Source organism: Oncorhynchus nerka, linkage group LG9a (assembly GCF_034236695.1).
Source record: "Oncorhynchus nerka isolate Pitt River linkage group LG9a, Oner_Uvic_2.0, whole genome shotgun sequence".
NCBI lineage: Eukaryota > Metazoa > Chordata > Actinopteri > Salmoniformes > Salmonidae > Oncorhynchus > Oncorhynchus nerka.
The window spans coordinates 43,513,019-43,534,972 of NC_088404.1; the positions used below are offsets into that span (position 1 = coordinate 43,513,019).

The 21,954-nt window shown below is 41.8% G+C and overlaps 1 protein-coding gene across 8 annotated transcripts; it reads right to left on the reverse strand.

Annotated features, from left to right (window-relative positions):
- Positions 1-141: 141 nt before the first annotated feature.
- On the reverse strand, positions 142-21,461 carry LOC115134364 (anillin-like). Of its 8 annotated transcripts, none has more exons than XM_029668236.2 (25): positions 21,328-21,461; positions 21,008-21,105; positions 20,530-20,706; positions 20,287-20,382; positions 19,998-20,173; positions 19,713-19,805; positions 18,910-18,999; positions 17,206-17,320; positions 16,217-16,789; positions 13,241-13,545; positions 11,130-11,224; positions 10,841-10,970; positions 7,684-7,819; positions 7,264-7,461; positions 6,898-7,024; positions 6,534-6,582; positions 6,346-6,402; positions 4,630-4,662; positions 4,492-4,513; positions 4,291-4,400; positions 3,465-3,518; positions 3,079-3,165; positions 1,868-1,975; positions 1,399-1,544; positions 142-1,198 (listed from the first exon to the last, which is right to left on the reverse strand). In XM_029668236.2, the coding sequence occupies exons 2-25, from the start codon at positions 21,096-21,098 to the stop codon at positions 1,087-1,089; spliced, it is 3,180 nt and encodes a 1,059-aa protein (XP_029524096.1). In that variant the 5' UTR covers positions 21,099-21,105; positions 21,328-21,461; the 3' UTR covers positions 142-1,086. The 8 variants fall into 8 exon arrangements, with proteins under 8 accessions (XP_029524096.1, XP_029524095.1, XP_029524094.1 ...); XM_029668235.2 differs by having other exon boundaries at positions 17,206-17,317; positions 20,287-20,400; XM_029668234.2 differs by having other exon boundaries at positions 20,287-20,400.
- Between the last annotated feature and the right edge of the window lie 493 nt (positions 21,462-21,954).

Sequence of the window (21,954 nt, forward strand, 5' to 3'; positions counted from 1 at the left end):
CAATGAAAGCTATATTTGAGCTTATGGTTTTATAAACTCAAATTGCACGTGCACCAAAAACATTGCAAATATTTTCCATATCAAATTTACAGAAGAGCATGACACGAACTGCATGGACTCAAAACAAATTCAGACAGTGTATGCCATTAGACCCATTTGTATTATTTACTGGTAGTACCTTCATCAATCATGTGCATATAAAGAATGTTGACAGGTATTTTATAGGGATAACATCCACATACAGAAAGAGAATGACCGATTGACAGTAAATACATGAAGGAAAAACAAAAAAAACTAGGTTGACTACAGTCAGCATATACATTCACCACCTTTTAGGCTGCTACTAGGATTTATCATGAGATGAAGCACTAACATTATACACCTTATCATTCTATAGTCAATTTGAAGTGCTTGGGTACCATCTTTGTTGACAGGCCCCTGTTGTGTTATGCACAACACAGCAATAGATTCAGTTAAGGAACATGAAGAATTTAACTTGTGAAATAGTCCATATTTACCTTGTAGCAGATAGCTCAGTTTTTCCAAGTACAGTACTATAACTCAACTTGACTGCAATTCTAGTTGAATCACTAAATTCACAAGTTTCTAGATTAGGTAGGTTGTGTCAGGTACAGATTTCTTATTTCCGAGAGACATATTTCTACACTTGAGGGTATTACAGCAATGCTGTAGTAGTGAAATCATATTGTCCAGCAGCCATGTCTGGCATTTTTCTGTTAGTCTAATGAAAATTATAACTGCACTATTGGACTAATCATTTGTTTAGTGTTAGTGCTCTTCTGCACTAGGTTTGATACGTATTTAATAGTGTTTGTAGATTATATGGATTCATTTAAATCATCTACTTCAAGCTCAGGTAAATAGTATACATATCAAGCAACAAGATGGAGCTCTATTTTAAATGGCTATTGAAAGTGACAAATCAAAGGAAAGGCAAAATATCCCCAAGTCTAAAATAATCTCCCAATGGTAATCATAAGAATTCATAAAGATATGATTATAACAGTGTGTTACAGACTGCTGTCCCTCATGTTCCCACAGCTGGCCTGGTTGTTGGGCTGTGCTTTAGCATGGTTCAGGGGTGCAGCGAGTCCAGGTATGCAGGTCCAGGAGAACCTGGTTCAGGTTCTCCATCCAGTCCCCTCGATCCTCCCCAGTATCTGCTGAGAACCAGCACCTGAAGAACAGAGAGAACATGTTATGAGAAATATCACAAGATCAATTCAAATACACCACTGTCTATCAGATACAGACAGGCTCACTTTAGCAGTGTCAGTCCTCCACAAAACATTAATATTGAAAACATTCATGACCACTTGCTGTCAAGCTAATTTGCTTGTGTCGTAAGGGAGTAAGAAAATATGTAATATTATTTACTTGGCCAGAGCGCCCTGGTCATCCTGTTGTGCAGTCTGGACGCTGCTGACCAGTTCAAAAGTATAGGGGCGAGCACAGGAGTCTCTCATCACTGGCTTCACACTCTGACTAGAGGAACTAGACAGGGAGATGCTGCCTTCTGCTGCCTGCAAGTACAACATAGAGAACAGTAGAGGAGGGAATGTTTAAATCAAGTTAGTGTGACTTTGTATATTCAGTTAAGAGAAAACATGAATGTCCCCAAGAGGCAATGCATTTTGCAGCAGGAAAGGTACATAGACAACTTAGAAATATTAGAAAATATATCAGAAATATTATCAAGTGTGCATATGCACACTTGATGCATGTATGCAATAAACATAATGGAATTGTTAACCTTAGTTTCTTTTTTTCAAAATCGTTCTGATAACCTGAGAGCTTGGAACCAAGAGCTCCAGCCCAGTCATCCCTGTCATAGCTTAATGCCCACCTTGCTGCCTCTGTCATTGGGGTGGTTCCAATAGGACATGTGGTTTCCCTCCAGGACAAAGAAGCGCCGATGCCAAGCTCCAAATCCATTCACCACCTCAAACATTGTCTGGATGGAAGGAGGGAGAACGAAGGGGTGGGTGGAGGATGAATCACATTTTTATTTTATTTTATAAATCCGTTATTTTACCAGGTAAATTGACTGAGAACACGTTCTCATTTGCAGCAACGACCTGGGGAATAGTTACAGGGGAGAGGGGGATGAATGAGCCAAATGTAAACTGGGGATTATTATTAGGTGACCGTGATGGTTTGAGGGCCAGATTGGGAATTTAGCCAGGACACCGGGGTTAACACTGGCTTCCAGTTGAAGCTCGCATCCGCTACAAGACCATGGTGCTTGCCTACGGAGCTGTGAGGGGAACGGCACCTCAGTACCTCCAGGCTCTGATCAGGCCCTACACCCAAACAAGGGCACTGCGTTCATCCACCTCTGGCCTGCTCGCCTCCCTACCACTGAGGAAGTACAGTTCCCGCTCAGCCCAGTCAAAACTGTTCGCTGCTCCGGCCCCCCAATGGTGGAACAAACTCCCTCACGACGCCAGGACAGCGGAGTCAATCACCACCTTCCGGAGACACCTGAAACCCCATCTCTTTAAGGAATACCTAGGATAGGATAAAGTAATCCTTCTCACCCCCCCCCCTTAAAAGATTTAGATGCACTATTGTAAAGTGACTGTTCCACTGGATGTCATAAGGTGAACGCACCAATTTGTAAGTCGCTCTGGATAAGAGCGTCTGCTAAATGACTTAAATGTAAAATGTAATGTAAATGTAACACCCCTACTCTTACGATGAGTGCCATGGGATCTTTAATGACCTCAGAGAGTCAGGACACCCGTTTAACGTCCCACCCGAAAGACGGCACCCTACACAGGGCAGTGCCCCCAATCACTGCCCTGGGGCATTGGGATATTTTTAGACCAGAGGAAAGAGTGCCTCCTACTGGCCCTCCAACACCACTTCCAGCAGCATCTGGTCTCCCATCCAGGGACTGACCAGGACCAACCCTGCTTAGCTTCAGAAGCAAGCCAGCAGTGGTATGCAGGGTGGTATGCTGCTGGCGACAATAAAGAAAGTATAGAGGACAGGAACAGGATAATATGCACTTGAGAGATCGAAGCGAATTGAGTCAACAAAAAATAAACTCACAAGGAAGCCCTGGTGCTGGACATTAGAGTGGCTCTCGCTGTCCAGTTGCAGGTATATGTTTCCCTCTAGTGGAGACAGGAAGGGCACCTGCACAAAGGTGGAATTACATGGATACCAGGGTTAAGCTGCTTGTAGTTCATCTAGCTAGGGAGGTAAACAAAACGTGCAATAAAGAAAAATTGAAGAAAAGTCATATGAACATTGATTGAAATGTGCTTAGAAATCTACCTATGGAGCACTCCATCACTGATATTATAGCCAGTGTAGCGAAGACTAATTATTGATACCAGTTTTGCTGGCCGCATGAAAGGAGTCAAATGGAGAAGCAAAGAGAAAAAAGGGGTAAAGGTGAGGGTGCAACGTGGGGAAAAGTGAAAGAGTGAAACCTTTTCCTGAAACTCATCTCCCAGGAGTCTCCTGATTTTGCCTTCAAACTTCATCTGTGCACAAGTGGAGAGACAGAAAAGTGAGGGATAGAGGTAACATCCCAAGTGACTAGGGCTGGCACAGTTATCGTATAATTATGTAACAGACAGTAGGAGTGAATTTTTTGGGGGTCATAAACATCTTAATACATTCATTTTAGAAGATTGGGGGGGCGATTCAATTTCATATTCAAGTAGATATAGTTTACCCAATAATCATTTTTAATTTATGAAGTTGCTAAAGTTTGACAGGGGTGGTACCAAATCTGTTTTATATTAGGTATGTTATAGATAATTCTCAAAGATGCATTACAAGCTAAAATAATAATAATAATAATTGTCAACCATTTTTTTTAAACAATAAATACCAATTTGCATGACAATTAATTGTTACCCCAAATTCCATAATCACAGCCCTACAAGTGACCCAGCCCAGACTGGAAAACTTGATTAACACCACGAAGAAAAAATAAAAACAAGTCATGTGAGGAAATGACAATAATCCGATCTGATGTCGCAACTGAAAGAATTACAATAGGTGGAAAATCTGAAAATGTAACAGGATATACAGTAGATTCAGCCAAAAAGATTAAGATAGTGGCACACATCCTCAAGAGACAGTGAGATACAATCTAGCAAGCAGGTGGTTCAAAACATTTTATTTTTTTTAAAGAGGCACGATAAAACCAAGGAATTGACTGACAAAACATGCATCCCTACATCTTCCCATACTGTAGGAGTGCAGGCAGGTGTGACTGAGACGGGGAGCCAGGTGAGATGAGCCTACCTTGTCCAGGGGGAACTTGCTCTGGCCCAGGGAGGCCAGGGAGATCTTGTGAGAACCAACCAGAGAGAAGTTGCTGGTGCGCTGGGTGTTTAGGGGCGGCATGGTAGAAGCTGTGGGGTGTTGATTAAATTCAATCAAACTGTCATCACTCAGGACAAATGTCATCTTCAGATCATATGCAACTAGGACAACAATACTTACATGTTACATTTTGGTTGGATCTCTGTTGAAAAGCAACAAGATAACGTTTTCAGATTAGAAACATGTAAGCGGAAAGGGGGTATAAATATATGCCCCTCACCATTTCAAGTAATACACAGATAAGAAAGCAGAATTTACCTTGATGGTGCTTAGAAGCTTCCTTGGAGTGACCTAAAAAATAAATATGATCAGAACTGAGCTTTTGACATGTACAGTGGGGCAAAAAAGTATTTAGTCAGCCACCAATTGTGCAAGTTCTCCCACTTAAAAAGATGAGGCCTGTTATTTTCATCATAGGTACACTTCAACTATGGCAGACAAAATGAGGGGGGAAAAAAATCCAGAAAGTCACATTGTAGGATTTTTAATGAATTTGCAAATTATGGTGGAAAATAAGTATTTGGTCACCTACAAACAAGCTAGATTTCTGGCTCTCACAGACCTGTAACTTCTTCTTTAAGAGGCTCCTCTGTCCTCCACTCGTTACCTGTATTAATAGCACCTGTTTGAACTTGTTATCAGTATTAAAGACGTGTCCACAACCTCAAACAGTCACACTCCAAACTCCACTATGGCCAAGACCAAAGTGCTGTCAAAGGACACCAGAAACAAAATTGTAGACCTGCACCAGGCTGGGAAGACTGAATCTGCAATAGGTAAGCAGCTTGGTTTGAAGAAATCAACTGTGGGAGCAATTATTAGGAAATGGAAGACATACAAGACCACTGATAATCTCCCTCGATCTGGGGCTCCATGCAAGATCTCACCCCGTGGGGTCAAAATGATCACAAGAACGGTGAGCAAAAATCCCAGAACCACACAGGGGAACCTAGTGAATGACCTGCAGAGAGCTGGGACCAAAGTAACAAAGCCTACAATCAGTAACACACTACGCCGCCAGGGACTCAAATCATGCAGTGCCAGACGTGTCCCCCTGCTTAAGCCAGTACATGTCCAGGCCCGTCTGAAGTTTGCTAGAGAGCATTTGGATGATCCAGAAGAAGATTGGGAGAATGTCATATGGTCAGATGAAACCAAAATATAACTTTTTGGTAAAAACTCAACTTGTCGTGTTTGGAGGACAAAGAATGCTGAGTTGCATCCAAAGAACACCATACCTACTGTGAAGCATGGGGGTGGAAACATCATGCTTTGGGGCTGTTTTTCTGCAAAGGGACCAGGACGACTGATCCGTGTAAAGGAAAGAATGAATGGGGCCATGTATCGTGAGATTTTGAGTGAAAACCTCCTTCCACCAGCAAGGGCATTGAAGATGAAACGTGGCTGGGTCTTTCAGCATGACAATGATCCCAAACACACTGCCCGGGCAACGAGGGAGTTGCTTCGTAAGAAGCATTTCAAGGTCCTGGAGTGGCCTAGCCAGTCTCCAGATCTCAACCCCATAGAAAATCTTTGGAGGGAATTGAAAGTCCGTGTTGCCCAGCAACAGCCCCAAAACGTCACTGCTCTAGAGGAGATCTGCATGGAGGAATGGGCCAAAATACCAGCAACAGTGTGTGAAAACCTTGTGAAGACTTACAGAAAACATTTGACCTCTGTCATTGCCAACAAAGGGTATATAACAAAGTATTGACCAAATACTTATTTTCCACCATCATTTGCAAATAAATTCATAAAAAAATCCTACAATGTGATTTTCTGGATTTTTCCCTCATTTTGTCTGTCATAGTTGAAGTGTACCTATGATGAAAATTACAGGCCTCTCATCTTTTTAAGTGGGAGAACTTACACAATTGGTCGCTGACTAAATACTTTTTTGCCCCACTGCATCTCTCTCATTGTCAGCCATAGAACATTGGATAGCATTCGTAAATCAGAAGATGTCGCACTCACCCTTGACTTGGTGGAGCTGCGGAGATCTACATTGCAGGTGTTCCCTGAGGTGTGGGACTGAGTAATAGAAGACAGTTTGTACATTTTTACATACAACCTGTTAACACACATTCTTATCACTGACCATCTACGATATTTACTAATACACAGGTTTTAGGTGAGAAATAAAGTAATATGTTCCATCTCACCAGGCTGTAGACCTCCACATCAATCTCAAAGTTGGAGCGAATGTCCTGCCTGAAGGGACATAATACAGTCAGTCACAGAAAGAGTTGGACAGACTAGGGGTGAGAGCCATTTTAGCAGTGGTACAGCAGATATTACACAAGCATCTCCTTTAAAGGCAAAGACAGACCAGTAGGATTGCCTGCCGAGAGAACTTCGCTACTCTAAACAGAGTGCTGGCCGTAATTTACAAAACCGTTTCAACATGAACCGTACAACACACGCGTCGACAAGTGAACAGCCCCCTACTGTACAGACTGACAATCGGTCTGGTGAGTTCTCCTTTACTCTTCACTTCCTCCATATGGAACCAGTAGCTGGACTCACAGGGTGATGGAGGTGGGGAAGGAGATGGTGTCGCCATTCTGGGCGTCCACTGCCGTGGCCAATGGGGTCGCAACGATGTTGCAGGGTCCATAACGAATCAGGACAAAGAAATAATGAGTGGGCCGACCTTTGAGGAGGGAAATAGTCAGGAGGGTTGTTCATTAATCACCTGGTATGGTTTCAAATGTGTCTTGAGCTGAAAATGAATTAATTGTACTTTACTACTTGAACATTTAACCCAAATGAGCAGGCAAACAACTCACCTTGGCAGCAAGCAGCAGCAGAGTAAATGGTTCAAAATAAATGATGCAAAAAACGTCATACTACAAAGGTGATAACACACGTAGCCTAACCGACTGTAGGTACCTGTTTGTGTGCGGGCAGAGCAGACAAACTCCACCTTGAGAGGGAGCTGGACACTGCTGATGCTGACGGTGCCCCTGCAGGGCTGCTGGGACATGCCGGAGTCCCCCTCACCACCACCCCCCTCTAGATCCTCAGAGACTGAGCCCCCCCTCTCCTTCAGCCTGGCCACCTCAGCCAGCAGGGCTGCCCGCTTCTCACCTGACACAGAAGAGACAAAGGGGGACACAGTCAGATGATCAAGCAATGGAACAAATCAGGAGGTCCATCTTACCTTCCAGCATAGACGTATACAGGAGAAAAAAAGCAATAGCAGTGAGATGGATGAGGTTGACGATTATACACTAATTCAGCAGACAAATTAGGGAGAGGAGAGAAAACGTCACAAAGCTAGGGGTGGGATATGAGTGGATGGAGACTCACAGGAGACGAGCAGCAGTTTATCAGCCTCTGCCTCCTCCAGGGAGCCCCTGCCGTGGTCCTCGTCAGTGCAGCAGCTCAGGGCCTGCAACGTCTGTTTGATGACCATCTGCAGCTTGGCAGCATCCTCATTCAGAACCTGACCAATCACAGGAGGATAGGAGATTCACTCCAACCAGCCATAGTCATTTAAATACTCTTTCTTTCCATTGGTCACATTTACATGCGTGTGGTGTACCACAGGGCAGCTCTAGGCCCTCTACTCTTGTCTATTTTTACCAATGACCTGCCACTGGCATTAAACAAAGCATGTGTCCATGTATGCTGATGATTCAACCATCACGAGCCAGCAACCACAGCTAATGAAGTCATTGAAACCCTTAATGAGTTGCAGTCTGTTTTGGAATGGGTGGCCAGTAATAAACTGGTCATGAACATTAAAACTAAGAGCATTGTATTTGGTACAAATCATCCCTTAAGTGCTAGACCTGATCTGAATCTGGTAATGAATGGTGTGGCTGTTGAACAAGTTGAGACTAAATTACTTGGCGTTACCTTGAATTGTCATGGTTAAAACATATCGATTCAATGGTTGCAAAGATGGGAAGAGGTCTAGCCGTAATAAAGAGATGATCTGCTTTGACACCACACCCCAAAAAGGAAGTTCTGCAGCCTCTAGTTTTGTCGAATCTTGATTATTATCCAGTCGTGTGGTTCAGTGCTCCAAGGACAGACCTAGTTAAGCTGCAGCTGACCCAGATGAGAGCGGCATGTTTTGCTCTTAATTGTAATCAGAGTGCTAATATTAATACTATGCATGCCAGTCTCTCTTGGCTAAGAGTTGAGGAGAGACTGACTGCATCACTTCTTTTTATAAGAAACATAAAAAGGTGTTGAAAAATCCCAAATTGTTTGCATAGTCAACCTGCACACAGCTCCGACACATACTTATCCCACCAGACATGCCACCAGGGGTCTTTTCATATTCCCCAAATCCAGAACAAATTCAAGATAACGTACAGTATTATATTGAGTTCTTACTGCATGGAACTTCCTTCCATCTCAAATAAACAGCAAACCTGGCTTAAAAAAAACAGGGCAATACCCCACGGCACAACACCTCTCCCCTATTTGACCTAGATAGTTTGAGTTTAAGCATTGATATGTAGGCTACATGTGCCTTTTAAAAAATGTATGTAGTTCTGTCCTTGTCTAATGATGTTTTGTGTTTTACATAATACTAATGATGTATTATGTTTTGTGTGGAACCTAGGAAGAGTAGCTGCAGCTTTTGCAACAGCTAAATGGGGATCCTAATAAAATAACTAAAATACCAAATCCATGCACACCAATATCCGGTTATTATTTGGGACACTCAAGTATTGTTTTTGAGTTCATGCATATAAACATCATATCCAGTTCGCAATAACCCGAAAACGCTTGTATCCCGGTTATGAGAAACCCAGATTAGATGCCTGGAACATGCTGATGTAAGACGGGATACTGTGGCATGTAAACATCTCATCCCCTTTACTGTGGTCTGTGCAGGCTCAGTTTCACATATCATGGGTGTTGTGTGATGTCATCGGATTGTCAAATTTACGGGAATATGTTTTACTTGTGTTTAATAAATTATTAGAATATTACACTCTGAAACTAACTTTGAAACCGTATGATTGTATGAAATTGATTGGAATCAAAACGGATTAGAATCGTTAGATTTTAATGCATGTATGAAAGTGATTTGAATCGTTAGATTTTAATGCATGTATGAAAGTGATTTGAATCGTTAGATTTTAATGCATGTATGAAAGTGATTTGAATCGTTAGATTATTATAATCCTGTGTGTGGTTATAGTCAGTAGAATAATATTATACCCTATAGTGTAGTTCTTAGTCAGAATGAATGATTTGGGGAATTAATGTTTTGGGGATAACAGACTGTCTGAGTCAGATTCTGTGCCGACCTTGACTGGGACACTGAGAACTTCCCAGGTCTCTCCCTATCTTGGGGGAAGGAGGGGAGAAGCTATTCTCACGGACCCAAATCTCTGTCGGCTGGGTAGATACTTGATGTTTTGTATGGAAGTATGTGTGTCGCTATAAAATGAAGGTCTTTGTACTGTGCAAGTCAGAACGTTCCCGTGAATTTGACATTTGACTGTTTTCATTTCTATCAGTATCTTACAAATCCTGATATAGCAGACAGTAATTACAATTGAATTGGTTAATTAACACGAGAACATAATTCTCCTATCACAAACAAACCACTTCAAAAAGTAGACTACCTGGCCATATTATACATTTCCGACATTTGGTTGTCAACTACAGTTTGAGACATGCAGCTTCTCTCCTGTTATAAATTGTTGCCCCAAAAGACTAAATAAAGTAAAGCTCACCAGAATAATGTCTTACATCAATAGAATGAATGCATGAGTAATCTACAGCAGTTAATATCTGTAAAGTTGTCGGTTTTACCGTTTCATTTGGGGACTGGGGAGAAAACGGAATAACTCTGAAAGTGAAAAGATCGGTCCTGTGCAAAATGTCATCAGTTTAACCGGTTTTAAGGAAATGAAAACCTGAGAAAATGACGAAACACATTCCTGATAAAACTTCAGTTAGTCTTGAGTGCATATCTTGTGGTTGAAATACTGTCTGCTTGCATAACAGTGTCAAAGATAACACATTACACGTGTACTCGCATTTCCGCAAGAGATGCTATAAGAAATCATTTCTCCACTCCTGTTCCCAAGACACAACTAACATTTGTTGTCTAATTTCACTGTAAGGAGTTAATACTACGCTACGTGAAGTTATAGGCCTAGTGTCCATATTTCAGTTAACCCACATGAACTTAAATAAGGAATATTATTTTGTATTCAAGGATACAGGGATACTCATGAGTGGGATATCAAAGGATGCATGGAAACAGCTTCTGCCGAAAAAGACCTTAAGCAGGATATGAGCTACTATCCGGAATACTGCACGCATGTAAACGTGGTCAGTGCCAAAGCCAATGTTATCCTGGTGGTACATTTGTCAATGCCCACATAAATGACATGCAAAGTTTGGATGATATGCTACACAGGTAGTCACTCTCCACGACACGGAAGACATACAGAATAGACTCAATCGTTCCAACAGTCCTACTACAGACCATGATCCTTTCCTTGGTGTTGACACAGTGCTGGGGGTGAGACTTCTCAGCGGCATGCCTCTGCACCCTTGGGGTTACACTCTGAATGGCTGGCTTGGTGCTCTGTCTCTGAGTGCGGTAGGCATCGATGCTGTCAATCACAAAACACATTGGAGTCATCACAGGTATAAATAACAAGCCAATCATATATTTTGAAAGATTATCATAGTCAATGAGTTTAATTTCACTCATGTTAGCTGACCACTGTCAGTTCTGCTTGTCCTAAAGTGTAGAAGACAAGAGGACTCACCTGTAGAGAGGGGCACTATCAGCAGGGGGAGTGGTCAGCTCTTCAGGAGTCAGAAGTAGGGATGGAGGGTTGGCTAGCTGATTGGCTGCAAGTCTCTGTGGGGATATCAAACACGTGGAGGAACATTTAAGTGTAAAACATTCAAACTTTGAAAGCCAAGAACAATGACAAAAAAAAACGATGGGAAAAAAAAATCATTTAAATTACTAGTTATGGGCAGAAAGATTAATTAAACTCCATCTTTCATCAAATCACATGGCTTATTCATCACAAAACCATTGTTGTTGCAGATTATTTTAGTGATCACTTCATTGGCAATGTAGGGAAATTCAGGCGGGAAATTCCAACAATGAACAGTGAGCCATCTTATACATGCATTAAAAAACAAATAATGAAAGAAAAGCATTTTAAGTTTGAATTGTGTAAAGTTAGTGTGGGAGAGGTGGAACAATCATTGTTATCGATCAATAATGACAAACCTAGCATTGACAGATGGAAAGCTACTGAGGACTGGCCACTCCTGTCTATCATATATTTAATCTGAGTCTAGAGGAAGGTGTTTATCCTCAGGCCTGGAGGAAAACCAGTCATTCCACAACCCAAGACAGGTAAAGCGGCCTTGACTGGTTCTAACAGCTGACCTATCAGCTTGCTGCCAGCTCTTAGCAAACTGTTGAGATAAATGGTGTATGACCAAATACAATGCTAATTCTCTGTAAACAAATTGACAGACTTTCAGCATGCTTATAGGGAAGGGCACTCAACATGTGCTGCAATGACACAAATGACTGATGATTGGTTGAAAGACATTGATGAAATTTGTTTGAGCTATACTGTTAGATTTCAGTGCAGCCTTTGATATTATTGACCATAACTTATGTTTTATGGATTTCCAACCTCTGCCATATTGTGGATTCAGAGCTACCTAATAGAACTCTGAGGGGTTTCTTTAATGGAAGCCTCTCGAATGTCAAACATGTAAAATGTGGTGTACCGCAGGAAAGCTCTAGGTACTCCTTTCTAAGTTTACCAATGACCTGCCTCTGGCATTAAACAAAGCCTGTGTCCATGTATGCTGATGATTAAACCATATACATGTCGGTTGAATTTATCACAGGTAGACTCCAATCAAGTTGCAGAAACATCTCAAGGATCAGCAATGGGCACAGGATGCACCTGAGCTCAAATGAGTCTCATAGCGAAGGGTCTGAATACTTATGTAATTAAGGCATTGTTTTTTATTTGTAATAAATTAGCAAACATTTTTTTTAAAACGTTTTCACTTTGTCATTATGGGGTATTGTGTGTAGATTGATGAGGACAATTGTTTATTTAATCAATTTTAGAGTAAGACTAACGTAACAGAATGTGGAAAAAGATAAGGGGTCTAAATACTTTCTAAACGCACTGTATAGATTAAGTGGTTATGAAGAGGGGAGAGGTCTGTCCATAATAAAGAGATGCACTGCTTTTGACACCACACTTGCAGGCTCTAGTTGTTGGGCTAATATACATTTAACGCCTGCCAGTTTCTCTTGACTAAGAGTTGAGACTGGCTGCATCATTTCTTATAAGAAACATTGTGTTGAAAACTCCAAATTGTTTGCGAAGTTAACTTACACACAGCTCTGACACACAAACAACCCACCAGACATGCCACCAGGGGTCTTTTCCATGTATGCATCATGTATGTATCATACATATGTATGCATCATGTATGCATCTTTTCAGTCCCCAAATTCAAGAAAGTGTACAGTATTGTTAGCGTACAGAGCCATTATTGCGTCGAACTTCCATCTCATATTGCTCAAATGAAAAGCAAACCTGGTTTTAAAAAACTGATGAAGGAACACCTCACGACAACGCCTCTCCCTTATTGACTTAGATATTGTGTGCATGTGATGTGTAGGCTGTATGTGCCGTTTGTAAGTATGCAGTGCTGTTCTTGTCTATTAATGTTCTGTATGATGTCATGTTTCATGTGTGGACCCTAGCAAGAGTAGCTGCTGCTGCTTTCGCAAGAGCTAATGGGATCCTAATAAAAAAACAATCACGTTCAGAATCACATTGAACTAGGTGACCATGGCACCAGTCTGTCTGCAGCGCCTTACCATAGGAGTGACCACAGCTTCCACAGACTTGCTGAGAGGGGAGAGGATAAAGCTGGGTGGGAAGGACAGCAGCTCATCTGCACTGGAGTCCAGTTCCTTGGTTTCTTCCAGGTCTTCACCCTCCTCAGCTTTGTCCAACTCTGTGTCTGTTTCCTCTATTCCACGCATCGCTGTGGCTATGCCACTATTGTGATCCTCAGTGTCCTCTTCCATCCTTCCCTGGGCAGCAGCCTCCAGCACCTCATCAAACATTAGGTCAATCATCTCAGCGGTGTTGGTTTCATCGCGAGAGCTCAGCTCAGTCTCTGTGGATAAATCCCCATATGCAGCAAGTTACATCCAGACATAAAAAAAAAGTCGCCCTAGTGAGTCTACAACAGGGTTCCCCAATTGACGGTGGTTTTATTTGGCAGTTTTCTGAGCCCCAAAAACATAAAATTGTTTAATTTTCGTTGTTGGACATAAGCCTAAAAATACCAGGAAATCAGCTACAAGTTATTTTAATTTTGAAAAGTATTCCCACACACGAGAGATAATAATGATTGGATTTATATATCACTTTTCTACCAACTGAGGTACTCAAAGCGCTTTACATAGTAGAGGGAAACTCACCTCATCCACCATCAAGGTGAAGCATTCACCTCAGTGATGCACGGCAACCATTTTGTGCCAGAACTCTCACCACACATCAACTATCAGTTGGCGAGGTGAGGAATGATATATGCCAATTAGGAATGAGGTGGAAGATTAGGTGGCCATGATGGAATGTGGCCAGGTTGGGAATTTAGCCATGACACTGGGTTGAACACCCCTACAATAAACGCCACGGGATTGAGACCATAGAGAGTCAGGACACCCGTTTTACTGTCCCAAAGACGGTACCCTATGCAGGACAATGTTCAGAAATGTAATCAAGGTTTGTAATATTTGACTAAACATAATAATTTCAGTGCATTCAGAAAGTATTCAGACCCTTTACCTTTTCCACATTTTGTTACGTGACAGCCTTATTCTAAAATTGATGATTTAACACAAGACTCCATTATGACAAAGCAAAAACAGGGCTAATTTTTTTTGCAAATGTATTGTAAAAAATGTAAAAAATACATTATTTACATAAGTATTCGGACCCTTTACTACGAGAGTCGAAATTGAGCTCCAGTGCATCCTGTCTCCATTCATCAACCTTGAGATGTTTCTTCAACTTGATTGGAATCCACCTGTGGTAAATTCAATTGATGGAAATTATTTTTTTTAAAGGCACTTCCCTGTCTATATAAAGTCCCACATTTGACAGTGCATGTCAGAGCAAAAACCAAGCTGAGGTTGAAGGAATTGTCGTAGACCTCGGAGACAGGATTGTGTCGAGGCACAGATCTGGGGAAGGGTACCAAAACAAACTAAGAAATCGGAGAAGGGGCTCAGGGAGGAGATGCGAGAACCTTCCAGAAGGACAACCATCTCTGCAGCACTCCGCCAATCAGGCCTTTATAGTAGAGTAGTCAGACGGAAGCCACTCCTCAGTAAAACGCACATGACAGTCCGCATGGAGTTTGCCAAAAGGCAACTAAAGGACTCTCCAACCATGAGAAACAAGATTCTCTGTTCTGATGAAACCAAGATTGAACTCTGGCCTCAATGCAAAGCGTCACGGCTGGAGGAAACTTGGCACCATCCCAACGGCGAAGTATGGTGGTGGCAGCATCGTGCTTTCGGGATGTTTTTCCAGTGGCAGGGACTGGGAGACCAGTAAGGATTGAGGGAAAGATGAACGGAGCAAAGTACAGAGAGATCCTTGATGAAGAGCGCTCAGGACCTCAGACTGGGGTTACCTTCCAACAGGACAACGACCCTAAGTACACAGCAAAGACAATGCAGGAGTGGCTTCGGGACAAGTGTCTAAATGTCTTTGAGTGGCCCAGCCAGAGCCCAGATTTGAACATCTCTGGAAAGACCTGAAAATAGCTGTGCAGTGACACTCCCCATTCAACCTGACAGAGCTTGAGAGGATCTGTAGAGAAGAGTGGGAGAAACTCCAAATACAGGTGTGCCAAGCTTGTGGCGTCATACCCAAGACTTGAAGCTGTAAATCGCTGCCAAATATGCTTCAACAAAGGACTGAGTAAAGGGTCTGAAAACTTGTCTAAATATGCAAAGTTTTTATTATTTTTTTAAAAATATAAATTAGGAAAAATTCCTAAATACCTGTTTTTGCTTTGTCATTATGGGGAAGTGTGTAAATTGGGGGGGGGGGGGGGACAATTGAATCCATTTTAGAATAAGGCTGTAACGTAACAAAATGTGGAATAAGTGAAGGGGCTGAAATACTTTCCGAAAGCACTGTATATCCGTTTAGGCTTCTTGCGGTCAATTCGCAGTCTACAAATATATTACCTCAAATGTACATATAACCTCAATTAGCCCGACTAACCGGTGTCCCCGCACATTGACTCTGTACCAACTGTATACAGCCTCGCTACTGTTATTTTCACTGTCATGTTACGTTTTTTATTTCTTTACTTATCTATTGTTTACCTAATACCTATTTTTTACTTAAAAATTGCACTGTTGGTTAGAGCTTGTAAGTAAGCATTTCACTGTAAGGTCGACACCCGTTGTATTCGGCGCAAGTGACAAATAAACTTTGATTTGTTTTATGTTCCGGCCCCACGACCAACCACTCAAATAAATTGGCCCACAGCTGAATATAGTTGACAATTCCTGGTCTACAACATGATGTAACAAGTATTTTAAAATGTAATAATTTGGCTGTTCATAGTGTAGAAAAAAAGATGAGGTGCAAAGTGTTGGCCGTGACCCATTGAATCCCTTGTTTAGACAATGGGGCAGTGGCAGAAAAATTTGACCAGTATCTTTATGACTTTATGCCCAGGTGTGTGCGCAACTATGTGTAACCCAACGTGGTTGTGTCTCACCTCCTGCCCAACTTGTGCCAACAACCTAGACATGTCTCACCTGACATACTTTCTCTTTTCCAGCTAGATGAAGAGTCCAGCTCAGACAGAGCTGAGTCATTGATCATTTCTGGCTCCAGGATAAATGTGACTTTCTTTAACCCTCTGGCCTCTGACTGTGGTTCATCAGTCAGTTCCTCGTCTGTAAGAAGCTCAGAGTCTCCTTGTTCTCTGTCTGACACAGCTGATGCGTTTGCGGCCTCTCCCTGCTCTGGACCCAAAGAAGGACCCAACTCCCCCTGGTCTTCACCTAGAACAGACTTCTCACCCTGGACGTCAACTAAAATACTTTCTGCTTTTCCTTGTTCTTCAACTCCAGAAGACTCCATCTTCTCACTTAATAGGTCCCCAACCTTCTCTAGTTGGGACTGAACTACCCCCTCTTCTTCACCTACAGCAGACCCCACCTGTTTCTCACCTAAAGGGGAACCCACAATGTCCTCATCTACAAAGGACCCCAACTCAACTACAGAAGACCTCATCTCCTTCTCTTGTAGGGACCCCATCTGCTCCTCAACTACAGAAGAACCCAACTCCTCACCATCTCCTTTTGACTCGATTGCCACAGGATTATCTAAAAATAAATGGGACTCAGCATTAACATAGAACTTCACCACTAAATCCCTTTCCACATGCTTATCACTAGCAGGAGAGACTGCCTTTTGCTGCTCTTTCACTACAGGACCCTCTGCTGCCTCATGTTGTTCATCTGGGAGAGAAGTTCCCTGACAAATGACCATAGTGCACTCTGCCTGTCGCTCAGCCATGTGTCTCCCCTTCACCTCTTCTGGTGGGACATCCATGTGAACTGAGGACTCTGCCACCTCACCTGTTGAATAATCACAATCTGACCTCTCTACACTGATATTTGCACAAAATTCAGATTCTTACATTTTAGTCAGATTTTTTTCAAAATATACCATTAACTTATCTACCTTCAAGCTCATAAACTGAAATAATGCATTGACTTCTCCTCTTGCAGTGTCTTACCGGTGTATTGAATTGGAGGCTCCACTCCATCGACCTTAGTGAAGACAGATGTCTCGGTAAAGCTGCCGTCCTTCACCCCAAAAGGTTCATCACCAGTCACATTGAGGTCTGCCTGCTGGACACAGACAAATTAGCCCCCTAAAATACAGTGTTCCTCTTATGCACATGTCTATGCATCTACAGCAGAAGGTATTCAATCCCCTTGACTTCCCACTTTTTGTTGTGTTACAGCCTGAATTTAAAATGGATTAAATTGAGATTGTCCCACTAATCTACACACAATATCCCATGTAATAGTGGATACATTTATTTTTTTAAACAAATGAAAATATGAAATATCTTGAGTCAATAAGTAATCAAACCCTTTGTTATGCCAAACCTAAATAAGTTCAGAAGTAAAAATGTGCTTAACATGTCACATAGAAGTTTCAAGGACTCACTGTGTGCAATAGTGTTTAACATGATTTTTGAATGACTACCTCAACTCTGCAACCTGCACATACAATATGTAAGGTCCCTCAGTCAAGTAGTGAATTTCAAGCACATATTCAAACAAAAGATCAGGGAGGTTTTCCAAAATCTCACAAAGGGTACCGATTAGTAGAAATATGAATACTGAATATCCATTTGAGCATGGTGAAGTCATTAATTAGGCTTTGGATGGTGTATCAATACACCTTGCCGGAAAGGAAGGAAACCACTCAGGGATTTCACCATGAGGGCAATAGTCATTTTAAAACTGTTAAGAGTTTATTGGCTGTGATAGGAGAAAACTGAGTCTGGATCAACAACATTGTAGTTACTCCACAATACTAGCCTAAAGAGTGAAAAGGAGGAAGCATGTGCATAATAAACATTTTTTACATTTCAAATAACATGCATCCTGTTTGCAACAAAGAAATTAACTGTTGTCTTGAATACAAAACATTATGTTTGGGGCAAATCCAACATCACCGAGTACCACGTCATATTTTCAAGCATTGTGGTGGCTGCATCATGTTATGGGCACTGCATGCTTGTCATCAGCAAAGAACTAGAGAGTTTCCTTAGGATAAAAAACAGAATAGAGCAAAGCACAGGCCAAATCCTAGAGGAAAACCTGGTTCAGTCTGCTTTCCAATAGACACCGGGTGAGGAATTCACCTTTCAGCAGGACAATAACCTAAAACACAAGGCCAAATCTACAGAATAGAATTGCTTACCAAGAATACATTGAATGTTCCTGAGTGGCCTATTTACAGTTGACTTAAATTGTCTTGAAAATCTATGGCAAAACTGGAAAATGGCTGTGTAGCAATGATCAACAACCAACTTGACAGAGCTTGAAGAATTTGAAAAAGAATGTGCAAATATTGAACAATCGTTGTGTGCAAAGCTCTTAAGAACTTACCCAGAAACACATCTTATCTAATCAAAATATATTAGTGTTTTATTTTTCATGAAATTTTCATAAAATGTAGAATTTTTCTTCCACAATTAAATCATACTTTAACGAAACAAAATATGGAAAAAGTCAAGGGGTTGAATACTTTCCAAAGGCATTGTATATTATAAAGATTCTGTACCACTATATGAAGGACCAAGTGAACCCTACACCCGATTACCATTCAAGTGACTTGGAGGATGAAAATGACACCTGTGACATTTCAAGACACCCTGTTCTCCTCAGAACCAGTTACACTCAGTCCATATAAGTAAACTCACATTCCATGGTTGGAACGGTGGCCACTGCAGTCTCCTGCTACGTCTAAACATCATCCAAGGGGAGAATGAGGAGACTGGTGGGGTCGCCCTCTAATAATATCACAACAAGTATCATTGTTCTATCAGGAAACAAGTACTTGAGCTCAACATTTTAGTAATTTAGCGGTCTTATCCAGAGCAATTAACCCTTTACACACATGGGCATTTGCTACAGTATATTGAAATGTTTAAGAAATATGAAAATGTATAACCACAGTAGTAATTGAAAGGGAACAGTTTGGAGATAATGGGAAAATTATTAGACCAAATGGTGAGTACACAACAGTTCACCTGACAGGACTGAAACCAAACATTACACAACATAACAGATTTTATGTGCATTTTACATTTACTGTACTTTGTTGCATTCGCTTACAACAAAATCTGAAAATACTGTGGATACATTCAGTAACATAAGCCTATTCCTGGAAAATGTGGGGTATCTGCAAAATAAAAATTAAGGGTTCGAATGAGAGGACTAACTGGTGTCTCCAAGTGGCCACACACACACACCTCTCCAACATGTGCAGTTCCTAAGCAATTTTATGTCAAAGAGTTCAACTATAAAACATTTTTTTTTTAGTTTTCCTAGCTGTGCTGTTGAGGAACTAGAGCAAGCATACTTATATTTGGAACACAGCCCTGCATAACCGCCATCACACAATTACTGAGAAGAGCTTTGACTGGGCTGAGCGGAAGCCAAAAAACATAACCCTTAACAATATTCCGTGACCATACACAAGAGAGAGGTTAACAAAACTTACCTCAGTCAGTGAGGAATCAGAGAAGCTTCGCTTTAGGAAGACATTCTCTGTGATTGGCTGGGCCCTTATGAGACGCAGCTCCTCCTCCCTCTCCTGATTGGTCAGACAAATAGAAGCCGTTAGAAACTTCACAGGAATTTTAAGAATTGTGCAACATCAACATTTCAGAATGCATTGCATACCTCAAGACTCCTGGTACATTTTACATGTACATTTTAGTCATTTAGCAGACGCTGCCTTTGCTCAAGGGCACAGACAGATTTTTCACCTGTGTGTGGCACAGACCTGGCGTATGCGGGAGGCTTGTTTGGAGCTGGGCGTGTCACTGGCCTCGAGTTTCAGTTGTAAGTTGGTAACAGCGTTGGAGAGGGTACGGGGCCACCGGTTGGCTGGCAGGGGGCTGGCCTGAGGAGTGGTGGGGGATTTAAACCGCTCCACCCGCGAGCTGAATTCTGCCTCACCTGAAAAACAGACCAGATGCTCCTATCATTTAACCACTTTTGGGCAGATGTGTTCTCACTCGCATTCAATGAATGGTAAAGAAGCTGGAAGGTAAATGTATAAGAAAACTCACCAATAAGATGGTGCTCTTTGAATCCATCCTGGAATTTAATGGATGGTACCCCAGACCCTGGATCAGAGAGGCATCTCTGAGCCAGCACATGCCCTCCTGTAAACAAAACACCCCCTGTTGGAGTCCCTGTTTCTCAATGACTACAGATCTGAGTGTTGCATGGATACTGCCATATTCTAATTCTATCGATACTGTATACAGGCTGCGAGTTGGTTATTTTAGGAGGGGGCGTTATCCTCTTACCCTCACGTCTCTGGGTTAGTTGCTGTACTCTGGAGCGGACAGAGCAGAGAGCAGGGGTGTCAGGCTTCACCAGCTCTGCATACCGATGGCGATCTCTAGTTGAAAACTTCTTTGTAGGGCTGACATTCTCCTCGCCCAACACCTCCAGGCGACGCCTTTTCTGAACATCATTGACATCTGTAAAACAGCAAAGGGAAGCTCACAATAATAATGGGTATGCCCCAACACTGCACTGATGACATAAGTTGACACTAATTAATACTTGTTCAAGCCTTTAATAGAAGTCTAAGACCTGTCTAAGCCAGGGAAGTGGGGGGTCTGCTTAGCGATATGGAATTGTTTTAAGGTCATATCAAAGATCATTTTGACATTTGATTTTGAATTAATTTATTAATTAGATTTTCGCGGGGCGTGGACGTCTACCTTAGGGGGTTTAATTAACAAGCACTCATACGCACGCAGTGATGTTGACACTCACCAGACGAGTGGACATTGTCTTCCGTGTCAGACAAAGGGTCTCTATGTCTCTTCAAAGCTGTCGCCAACCCACTTCGAAATTCCCCATCCATGATCTTCCTGTGAAATAAACACCAAATTAAGTTCCTAGCTATCGTTCATGCAACTTAGCTAATTGATTTATTCGGCAGTTTCGTTACAATAACTCAGCTGTCTAGCTACAAGCTAACGTTAGCTAACTGGACTCTGGAGAATGCAGATAGCTGAACGTTAGTGCTGCTAGCTGGTTGAACATACTTTCAGCTATTCACCTATAATGTGTCGAATATAACATTCCCTTACCTCAACAGAAGTGTCCGTGTAGGTCAAGCAAACAAGTCAAAACTGAGCATAAACTGCGAAAAGATTCGTACGGCTGTTCATTTGACGCCTTTTCAAATACACTTTGAATTTCAGCGGGTCTTTGGAAGTGCGTCAGTGGTGGGTGAATAAATTACCATAACGCCAAGACCGAGCGCGCAATATTTTTGTTCTTGTGTTTACGGTAGATTAAGTTCCAAGTTTTAATGTCACGTGCACAAGTACAGTGAAATGTCTTTCTTGCAAGCGCCAAACCCCGAAATGCAGTAATAAATATCAATGTAGCACTAAAAATAACGTAAGTCAGAGAAAAAACACACAATAAATAAAAATAAGAAGATGAGAAAGCAAGAAGCTATATACAGAGTCAGTTCCAATACCATATTTAAAATATGCAGGGATACTGGAATGACAGAAGTAGCAGTAAGGTGACTAGGCATCAGGATATATGATAAACAGAGTTGCAGCAATTATTATTGTATGTGAGTGTGTGTGCGTGTATGTGTGTCGAGTCAGTATAAATGTGTATTCATGTTATGTGTGTTGGAGTGTCAGTGTCCGTATGTATGTAGAGTCCTGTGATTGTGCACAGAGACAATGCAAAAATAA

Coding starts and splice junctions, on each gene's coding strand:
- LOC115134364 (XM_029668234.2), bottom strand. CDS start 21,098: ATGGATGGGGAATTTCGAAGTGGGTTGGCGACAGCTTTGAAGAGACAT. Junction 16,790..17,205: donor GCCTCCAATTCAATACACCG/GTAAGACACTGC, acceptor ATTTATTTTTAG/ATAATCCTGTGGCAATCGAG. Junction 4,401..4,491: donor ATCCAACCAAAATGTAACAT/GTAAGTATTGTT, acceptor AACACCCCACAG/CTTCTACCATGCCGCCCCTA.